This window comes from Typopeltis vanoorti, chromosome 12 (assembly GCF_054136105.1).
Source record: "Typopeltis vanoorti isolate ZY-2024b chromosome 12, IOZ_Tvanoo_1.0, whole genome shotgun sequence".
Lineage (NCBI taxonomy): Eukaryota > Metazoa > Arthropoda > Arachnida > Uropygi > Thelyphonidae > Typopeltis > Typopeltis vanoorti.
In genome coordinates, this window is record NC_143560.1 from 100,284,699 (window position 1) to 100,295,816 (window position 11,118).

Genomic DNA, 11,118 nt, shown 5'->3' on the forward strand with positions numbered 1-11,118 from the left:
TTTAAGCAGTAGAGAAGCGATACCTTTTTAATTCCAAAAAATAGGTGTTAACAAAATGTTTTATACTTTTGATTAAAACTGGAATTTTAGCACACCAGTTCGATATAATGACTTATGCTGTTATTGAAATGTCTGATCCTAATATGGATCGAATTAAAAACATTTGTCACTTTGTTCAAATGCTTGCATTGTTATTGTATAAATGTATTTGTACGCGGTGCAGTTTTCAACGTGATGAACATTTACTAGTAATTTTATAATTTTATTCCAGGAAAAAAAAATTTAACATAAAGAATAACAATAAACATATATATCAGCATACAGAACAGAAATTAAAGTGTAATGCAAATTACACAAGTTGCATTTCAGTATTTAAGAGCAGGAGACACGTCCTCTTGTTGGGGCAGTGGTATTCTGGCCAGTTACTTCATCCACACACCAGCAATGTCCGGTGGAACCGTGGCACTGTTGGGTATTGTATTTTCCATTCTCTTGACAGGATGGAACGAAACGTCCAATTGTTGGCTGTCCTGTGTAAATAAAGCAATGAGTATTTTTTTTTTTTAATTTCTTATAATATAGTAAATTGGGATCAGATATAATACGTCATGAAAACAGTGATGGATTGGTGCATAAACTTTTTTAACTGGTTGCCATATACTTTTTTTTTTTTTAAAAAAAAAACAGCTATTTTGTGAATAAATAATCACTAATAAAAATATAATGAGGTGCTCACAAATGAAGTACTGATCCACCTTACCTTCATTTGGTCTCTATATTGCAAAGGAAGGAAAATGTTGGAAGTATGAAATATAGGATGCGTGGGATGGAGATATCTCATTATGTAGTATCCGCTAACGAAAAAGATAGTTAAAACCGTTAGCTGCAAGAATGAAGGCTTTTCTTAAATGTAGTGATTTGTCTCTTTAAGAAAGTATCATTTGACTGGAAGAGGTTGGCAAATATTATTTCAGTGTACTCCTTAGTCTCATCAAATGTACTAAACGTGTGAGAGATTTCCAACGTTTCTTGTGTAGAATTCACATTAAAAAGTAATAAATAAATAAATAAAAGAAGGCCGAAAAGTAACATTTGCAACTAGATGCCTCTAAGAAGCTGAGAATGAATGCCGCTAAGAAGGGGGTGAGGGCTAAATTTTTCTCTCATAGGGTGGTGCGTGCGTGATCGGAATGGATTGTCATTGGATGTTATGAGTGCAAGCAGTGTGAATGAATTCAAGAATAAGTATGGTAGATGGTGTGTGTTGTATGTGGCCTCCTTCGATGAGTCCCCTACTCCCTGGAGGCCTCTCTTAATAATAATAATAAATTGCAAAACATTATTATAGAGAAACATAAGTAATTTTAAGTAATTGGGAAATGCTACACATACCGGCTACCGAATTAGAAACTTTTATTTAATACAGTACTGTGGTTTCCGCATAGGGATGCGACTGCCAGTACCGATCCTCTTAACTCCTTGCGCAAAGTTCGGTGATATATGGGTCCGGAACAGCCTTCATTAAATGCTTTGGTCAGTTGCTGCAGACATGAAGTTCTGTCCGTACAGGCCTTCTCAGATTACGGCGATTTCGTTCCTCACAGACTGTCTTAGGACCACACTTACTCCTCTTAGACAAGCAACGTGAGTTATTTTTCCTCTGATTAAATCCCCGGGATATCTCACCTTTTCAGAAACTAGTCAGCTCTGCTGTTTTGAAAATCGTGGCTTCACAATAAGCCCTTTATAGAACTCCGAAAGAGCCTTTTTTTCCTTATTGTGATCAACACTATTATATTATTTTCTGTTTTATTATTGTTGTTGTACATTTAATGCCATTATTTGGTTAGAGTAGGTAATCAATAGGTTACTTGTGTTCTTGTAATAAGGCTTCCATGACGTTAGACCGCCACATGGTTTGATTATTCTTCATTCCAGTCCTTTGTTTGATCGTTTTTGAGCACCTTTCCGATTTAGCTGATGTTTCGTGAAGGCAAATAGTTTTGTTACCCCATTTCCGGAAACGTTTTAACCCTGCGACTCCCAAAAGCCACTATAGAAATCATATTATTTCAGACGGATATACTGTTTAGGGCTAGGAATATGAAATGTTAGCATTTGTCTGCTATACTCTTGCACCAGTAAAACTAAATCGTCGGTTTGTACGATCCCCTCGCTACCAGTAACGACTAAAGGTGAAAACCTGCTGCACACAGATTTCTCACACCTAGGACTAAAAGAATTCTGCTTACTCCTTCGGGCATGAAAAGAATTTAGAGGATTTATTTTTTATCTAATTTGTGTGATACACGAATGACTAGCCTATTAGCTTATTGGCAAGTTGGTTTACATTTATTGTTACATTTTACAATTATAGATCACCGATCATAAAGTTAAATTTTTAGCTTAACGTTTTGTCAAATTAATATCCTCTAGTCATTGTATTATTTCTTAAGCCTTAAAATGGATAATTCCGTGGGAAAATTGAGTTCTAAATTCTCACAACAACAAGTTGTCTGATAAATATTTCCCAATTTTTAAATGAGTTGATACTTCTTAAAGAGTTATTATTATAACGGTTTTTTACTGATTATGAGCATAATATTATAGGAAAATAATGGCTCGAAAATGAAAAATATGAAAAAATTGTATCAGGATACGAAATATGACACTCAGTTCTTCAACTAAAGAAATAGTGGAAAGCATAATTGAAATGTCATCCTTGACCTGATAACTTATAAGTTGGAAAAAAAAAAAAAATAATGACAACCGGTTCTGTAAAAGAATTAAAGTGATTCACTAGATAATCAAAACGACCATCATACGATAACGTGACTGTTGTATGTGCAATATTTGTCAAGGACTAATGAAATAGTTCGCTCGAAGTCCTAGCTTAACGTCGTGTGATTTCTTTCTGCGGAGCTGTTCAAGATCGAAACATGGAACAATATGAAGTCCATTAACATGTGCCTTGTATTACTTATCGCAAACTTTAGCTTATCACACATTATCTCTGTAATTAAGAGAACAGTATGTTATTTATTTAGTAATTTGCACTTTTAAATGAATTCGGATTTCTTAAGCAATGGAAACTTAGAAATAGGAGATTCTTCTCGAAATTATAGCGTTTCATTGGATAATTTCAAAAACTCATATTTTATTATTTTTATCAATGAAAAAAGTATCTAAAGCGAATGAGAACTGGATTAAAATAATCTTAAACTAACCAGGCTTGGTTGCTTCTTTATGTTCCAAAATGCACTTGCAGGCTTTGGTTTTGGTGGACGGAGAAGTTTCTATATTTCCATCTTTCGTCCAACATTGGCAAAATCGATTTCCATTTTTCATTGGTGGGTGACACTGAATATCTTTATAATCACCATTTTCATCACACTCCGGAATGAGATTTAGCTCAGAATTAATTCGCAACTCTCTTTCCCGGTGACGCTGGCATTCTATAACGAAAATGAAAAAAATTAAAGGAAGATTCCTTTGAATTACACGTACCTAAATCTCCTATTAAAATTGGAAATCCTCATAGATAGTTTTAGTATACTTTATATAAATGTATGAAAAAAAAGTGAATATTGTTCGTGATAGTAAAAGTTACATTGAAAAAGAAGGTATTTTTTTGCAAATCTCATTAGGAAATATACAAAGATTTGTTAATTTACATAAAACTTTTGTCCTCGTAAAATCATTCTTTTCATATTAATCAAAGTGAAACGAATGAATTTTGAAAATATGGACATGTATTTTGCTTCACTAAAATCACACACACACAAATAGTCCGAAGCGATGTTTAAGTTAACACATTTAAGCTTCTAAAAGTAATATGCGTAGCTTGCTCCACATTTCCCCGGAGTTGTTTTGTGCACGAATCAAAACAGATACCCGGAATAGTGGAATTTTTGCATTGTATTTGTGCTGCTTTTTTAGGATTTCAAGTCCAATTCCATTTGGTTTTAACCGTCTGAGCCTCATCGGTTCTTTTTTGAAACGTTCATTCTTTGACATTTACACTGCATATTGCCTATGCATATCCTTTCCTGACTACATGCATCAAAAGAACAGGAAATGATTCGATTTTTACGGCAGGTGCAGAAATTCATTGGAATATTTACATCAGAAAGCATTGTCTGTGTTGTTAGAGCGAAGTGTGTGCGAGTGGATTCACATGTACAAAAATGGCCGAAAAAGTGTTTACTGACGAAGACTGTCGCTCCACATCAAGAATTGCTAGAAACTGACAGGGTCAAATATTTATTATAGACTGCAGGAGGATTGAGGGTTATTAATAAAGCGTTCTGCATATGAAATAATCCATAAACAAACTTCTACAAGTTTGTTTATGGATTACAAAGAAGTCACGGACGAACGTTGGGCAGACCATTTGGGAACTGTAAAACAGTCTTTCGAATCAGTATTGTGAGGACGGCGACTTATTTCTGAACCGTATTTTCATTGGCGACGAAACTTGGACTCATCACTGCCTGCTAGGAACATTCAAGGACAGATTTTAGATGGAAACGTATGACCTGTTTTATGAAGAAAAGTTGAGATCACTGCTACCAGCAGGTAAAGGTTGATGCTGACACTTTTTTTGGGATTAAAGCATCAGTCCTTGAATACCATTAAAGAAAGGGACACATGAAAAACAGTCCCTATTTGCAGTTAGATGCTGTGCGAAAAGCTGAAGCCAATGATTTGAAGGATCGCTGTCAAAATGTGTTTTTGCATAACAGCCATCCCCATACTGTTGGCCAAACTGTAGAAATCTTACTGACAAGTTGTGCTCAGAACCGTAGTTAGTGTTGGGTTTATGATTAGCCGGCAAACTACAACTTTTGGTTACGTTACATTTTAAGGGAATTTCAAATTAAAAATAAATAATACACACGCAATTTACAGACAAAAATACTATTTCTGGCGATAGATGACGCTACGTTTATTTGAGGGATCGTGGCGGTGTATGTGATTATAGTTGGAGGTTTAATTACTGCAGACTGCAGTCTGCGAGTTGCGTGGTGTGCCTTCTCGTGATTCATCCTTGGAGGGGCCACGTAATAATAATAATAATAATAATAAGAAGAAGAAAAAACATATTAGCAATGCTTACCTGTATCTGCGCATACATGTACAACCAGTAAAACCTAATGGGAGAAAATGAAATTATCTCATTGAATGTTTACGAACAAAACCGGTATGCTAACATTTTTTTTATATAATCAACTTTTATTAGTTGCAAAAAGAAAAAAGTTTTTTTGACGTATGAAGTTTATGACAAATGATAGAAGAGTTACTTGCTGTTATCTATTCATATTTTTTAAGTGATTTACTTCAAACTATGAACATTTCAAATTGTAAATACCGAACTCATTGTGTTATCTCCATATAGTCTTGTTTCTGACACAGTACAGTCCTGTGTCAGAAACAACCCCTGGAATTAGCTGAATTTGAACGTCCCTGAATCTAGGAGATGCCCTCGCCCAGTAAAAGGACTTTTTATATGGTGGAAGTCCTTGTATAATAGAAGATATAGGTCAGATGCCGGATCTAGGACGATATTTTGCCTTTTTTTTTTCTCTCTCTCTCTCTCTTTTTGGAACAACTACAGTACTGTCCAGAGCATGAGTATTGCATGACCTCAGCTGATTACTGTTACACATTTTTTTCCTTTTTTTTTTCCCTTTCCCTTTTCCCCCCATAGTTCTTATTACCACTATGCATAACCCTTCTGACAAGTAACTAACTGGTTACGTATGAGGTTGGTCTGAAAAGTTCTCGGCCTCGACCATAGATGGCAACACTATCAGCAAGATTTTTTTTTTCTAAGTTGGTACATCTGTCATAAGCATCCATGTGAAATTGCTATATAAAACAAACTACTAGATAGTAGTTTGTTTTATACAGCTGTCTGAAGCAAGTATCCCTTGAAATGGATAAAATTGAGTATTGTGCGGTTATAAAATTCTTTGTAAAAGAAGGTTTAACGCCAAAAGAAATTCATTCGAAGTTCATAAAAGTTTATGGGCACTCTTCTCCTTCGTTTTCGACAATTAAGAAATGGGTTGACGAGTTTAAACTTGACCGAAGATGATCCAGGTGAAGGCCATCCAAAAAGTGTATCAACACCAGAAATCATTAATCAGGCGCACGATATGCTATTGGATGACTGGCGAGTCAAAGTGCGTGAAATATCTGAGAATATAGGCATTTCAAAAGAACATGTGGGATATATTTTGCATGAAGAATAGTAAATGAAAAAGCTTTGTGCAATATGGGTGCGGCGCTGGCTCACAGCAGATCAAAAACGCAGTCGCATGAAAATCTCCGAACAGTGCTTGGAGTGTTTTTAACTAGAATAAAACTGATTTTGTGCGTCGATTTATTACTATGAATGAGACTTGGATTCACCATTACACACCAGGATATATTTTGCATGAAGAATAGCAAATGAAAAAGCTTTGTGCAATATGGGTGTGGCGCTTGCTCACAGCAGATCAAAAACGCAGTCGCATGAAAATCTCCGAACAGTGCTTGGAGTGTTTTTAACAAGAATAAAACTGATTTTGTGCGTCGATTTATTACTATGGATGAGACTTGGATTCACCAAGTCTCACACACCAGAATCCAAACATCAGTCAAAACAGTGGACAGAAGCCGGCTGTTCAACGCCAAAGAAGACAAAGTCAGTTCCAGCAGCAGGAAAAGTCATATCATCGGTGTTTTGGGATGCTAAAGGCATTTCGTTTACTAATTATCTTGAAAAGGGTAAAACAGTAACCGGGGAATATTATTCCAATCTTTTAACCAGACTCGACGAACAAATTCGTGAGAAAAGATCAGGTTTGCAGAAGAAAAATATCACCTGTCATCAGGACAATGCACCCGCCCACAAAGGTGTTTTGACAATGGGAAAAAATTAAGGGATCTGCACTATGAATTGTTGGAACATCCACCTTATTCCCCAGATCTCTTCCCAAAGCTAAAACTCTTCCTCGCTGGTCAGCGTTTTTCTTCGAATCAAGGGGTGATTGCAGCTGTAGAGGGATATTTTGCAGATCTTACTGAGAACCATTACAGGGGCCGGATACTGGCGCTGGAATAAATGTATTAGTCTTAAGGGAGATTATGTTGAAAAATAAAAATTATTTTGAAATTATAAATTCGTGTTTTCATTGTTAGGCCGAGAACTTATCAGACCACCTCGTATAAAACTACTTCTTTACAGAATGAGATTCTGACACTCGTCCTTGGCGTAATGTATTCAAATCACATCTCATCTAATTTTTATTCCCCTTAAAAAGCTCATATGTATTTTTCTCCGTCAGATAATCCAAATTACTTATAACCAATCCATTTCCTACCAAATTTGAAATATAGTTGTTCTTTATCTTATTTAAGGTCCTCTAAAATTATCCCAAATAGGACTTAAATGAAAGGCGAGAGTCGCGGTAGGCTGCTTCCTCCGCAGACATCTCTACAGGTTTGCATCATTCAACCATTTTCGACTTAATTCTATAGTTGCCTAAGATTCCCTCTGAGAACTTCGGCGCAGTCGGATCAAAATGGAAGGCGAAGTAGTAAAGGAGGGAATAAGTAAAATGCTTAAAAGACCACATGAAATGCCTTTTCACAACATATGATATCGCCTAGTTGTGCCTATCTCATCTAAAATAAGTGACATCTCATATTAAAAAAAAAAAAAGCGAGCTGAGGTATTGCCAGTGTAGGCAGTTGGTTGTAATTCGGAAGCAACTGCTTAGCCGGCATGTTTTGATTCATAATGTAAGTTCTTCTTCCTTCCCTCCTCTTTTACCTTGCTGTGTCGAGGATTTTTCTACAAAATGTAATATTTAAGTTTATATATTACAATGTATAATGTAAATTTCCCTCTGAAATTCGAGCAGCATGATAGTAACACCAGAAATACTATTAATAAAAATTGATGTCAGCAGCCAACCTTCAGCGCAAGTATTTCCTCACTTATTTTGATATATGAGATAATAAATTGCATTTAATGAACTGTTGCATTACTACTGAGGTTAACTTTCTTTCATAGTATTTTCAGTCCTGACTACTGATTTCTCTGGAACTTTGCCAATATCAGTAGTTATTAAGTTTTGTAAATTTATCGCATACTACAAGGCTTCTCACCTAATGATTCCTTATTCTGCGTCATCGGTATTTTCTTCCTTTTTCATTCTTGCCATTACTTTCAATCCATTAAATAATCCAAAATGCCATTAAAAAAATTATTAGCTATGGAGACAAAATTAGTAGCGCCTAGCATACTGTATTTAGAGAGAAAGCATCTACCAATTGATACGTTTGAAAACCTCATTGACAATGTACCTTTTGGTTCGAAAAGACGGGCTGAATTCGGAAGCACACTGGCTAAAGTTTTGAGACCTTTTATGTTGAACCTGATTATTTGTTCTGAAATGGAGGTGTGACATCAAACTTCAAAACGGGCATTCATTCCCCCCCCTCTAAAAACTGACAATTCGACTAGTGAATACATACGTTGCCAATTTGTGTGTGTGTGTGTGTGTGTGTGTGTTCACTAATCGATTATTATGAAGAAAACTGATGAAAATCCTGTGTTGTTTTGCCTTTTTCTGAACTTAAATTTGTAAGTTACTCAGCACTTTCCAGTTTTATCGATATTAAAAGTTATTATTCGAATTATACAAAGTGATTATTTGAACCAGAAATCGAAACTAGTTTAGCGAAGTAACAAACTGCATACCAGTTGAAAGAGGAGCACGAAAGAAATCTTACTCTCTTTGAAATTTTGAAAAATTACTAATGAAATTTTTTCATTAGTAAATTCTTCCATTAATCTGTCTTTGAACCGAAAAAAACAACAACCACAACAGTAAACATTAATCGTCTTACATTATGCAGATGACATGGAAGTTATTACAACTACAGAAAAGAGATTTTGCAATCCTTGGTTATTGAAGTATAAAAACATTAGTCATGACATTTTCCAACAACGTTAAGAAAAAGAGTTCATGTGATAGTAATTTCAATTTTATTTTCTTAAGGCAAATGATTAAAATGATGCCCATGTAAAAGAATTTTTATCTCTATTTCGGGGTGAGAGGGCTCACGGTAATGAGTTACCATCTTTTATCCCTCTGCATGTGCGTACGTGTATAGTGGAAATTAAAGAATTTAAACCCGCTCAGTGTGGCACCGTTAAAACATGGCAATTTTTCGACTTTGAGATTCACGTTTACAGCGATACCTTCAAACAAAAGTAGAAGTCGAGCTGGACAAAATTTTAATCGAGGATACGCTAATGAAGTTTTTTATACGGCCATTGTGATTACATAGCACTGAAACATGATCGTTATAAATGAAAATTTCAAATGCATGTTAAACAGAATGGAAAGCCCAACAAGAGGAAATATGAGCCTCCATTGTTGAAACCAATGTAACTATAAAACGAAGTGCTATTCGCGTTATGAGAGTAATAATGAAGTGCCAACTCGTCTTAGAAAAGAAACGCGTAAGATGGAAGGAAGTAGGTGGTAAGAAGGAAGCCGTTAATGATATTAAAGGCAACGCTTTTTTTTTTACTTCCTTTAATGATATTAATATAGTTAATTTGAGATCCTTTGATCATTTCTGAAGAGGATGGAGTGCAATGAATATTGATATTAAAGACTAGACACAGACTGAAGCAGAGGTTTCATACCGGAGTACAGGAAGGGAATCTGGTGTTGAAGTTTGTTATGATTTACTTCCTTAGTGTTAATTTTATTTCAGTATCTTTGATGTAATAATCAACATGTAAAAATCTCCTTTAACTGGTGTTTGCCTTGCATAAAACTTAGCTAATTCAGGAATTCAGTAGTAAAATATTCAGTTTTTGTAAATTTTTTTAATAATATCAAAAGGCATTGATGTTTTCTTTTGCTTCCTGATGTTTATTAATATTAATATACTTAATTTGGGATACTGTGATCATTTCTGAATAGGATTATCCTGAAATAAGAGTTGCAGAATGTCGTATTTTAAAAATACAATAACTTAGAACGAATTCTGATAAGTGGTTACGAGTGAGCCTCCTTGGATTAGTCGATAGAGACGATTCCCGTTGTTGACCTAGATTTGAATCTCATCTAGGTGACACAAAAAACTTTTATAACAGATATTTATCTGAAGGCTAGTTATTCTCATGTTGGGACAGCAGGTTTTTTTTTTTTTTTTATCCGGAAACTTTATTTTTTTCATTCCACAAAACGTACAAACCAGAGAGTATCCTTGTTAGATTTTAGTACCTGTATTGCATTGATTACGTATATTGCGTACATTGATTACGTATATTGTGCACAATAAGACCGCCACAGGATACTTTTTTACAACAAATTTAGATCCGTTCATTAATTAATAGTAGTCGACAAAATAGGTTAAGCTTTACTGCCGCCATTATAAAAATAATCGTTTGTACATAAACTGTTCGCTACTAGAAATAGAATGCTGTTTGAAATAAACTGTTTTCGCAAAGAGTACTCACCAGGATTCCTCCTACGAGCTTCATCATACTTGTAAGATTTCTTAGTAATCTGACAAAATCAAAAGAAACTGTCGTCGGCCAGCCTTCTTCGCACCTCCTTTTATATTCCTTTCACATGGTGAAGGTGACCCTCAAAAAACTTGTTTAAACCACTTCCATGAGACATTTCCTCTCTTTGTCAGCATCGCGAGTGCTAATTTCCTTTCATGACGTCACAGTTCTTGTGAGTAAGCGCTTATCATTCCTTTACTTATCGTATTGGTAACACGCGTGTGTTACTTTATCACTTTCTGTTGACCACATGTACATATACTTTCTAATTAAATGATTAGAATATATCAGACATAATATTTTTCATAATACTGCCAGAGTGATAATTTCTTAACGAGTAAAATCCAGGGTCCAGATATTTGTTATGGCACGTGTTTGGGAAGACTGAATCTAATTTGTCAAGGTCAGTGGCGCACCCAGAGGGGGGGGGGCAAGGGGCCCGGGTACCCCCCAAAGAAAAGGAAAAACACTAGAAAAATTTCCAAAAATCTTTTCCTAATTAAAATTCATTTTTTTTATTTATGTTGTGTGCT

The 11,118-nt window shown here is 35.2% G+C and overlaps 1 protein-coding gene across 1 annotated transcript; it reads right to left on the reverse strand.

Moving 5' to 3' along the window:
• Positions 1-241: 241 nt before the first annotated feature.
• Positions 242-10,676, reverse strand: LOC150101063 (U20-hexatoxin-Hi1a-like). The gene is made up of 4 exons (XM_090401422.1): positions 10,535-10,676; positions 5,120-5,153; positions 3,228-3,455; positions 242-530 (listed from the first exon to the last, which is right to left on the reverse strand). The coding sequence occupies exons 1-4, from the start codon at positions 10,559-10,561 to the stop codon at positions 373-375; spliced, it is 447 nt and encodes a 148-aa protein (XP_090257548.1). The 5' UTR covers positions 10,562-10,676; the 3' UTR covers positions 242-372.
• Between the last annotated feature and the right edge of the window lie 442 nt (positions 10,677-11,118).

What these genes read in the sequence shown, in the direction of transcription:
- LOC150101063 (XM_090401422.1), bottom strand. Translation starts at nt 10,561, where the DNA reads ATGATGAAGCTCGTAGGAGGAATCCTG. An exon ending in ACATGTATGCGCAGATACAG is followed by an intron (nt 3,456 to 5,119) that starts GTAAGCATTGCT and finishes TTTTCGTTATAG; the next exon opens with AATGCCAGCGTCACCGGGAA. An exon ending in TAAAGAAGCAACCAAGCCTG is followed by an intron (nt 531 to 3,227) that starts GTTAGTTTAAGA and finishes TTATTTACACAG; the next exon opens with GACAGCCAACAATTGGACGT.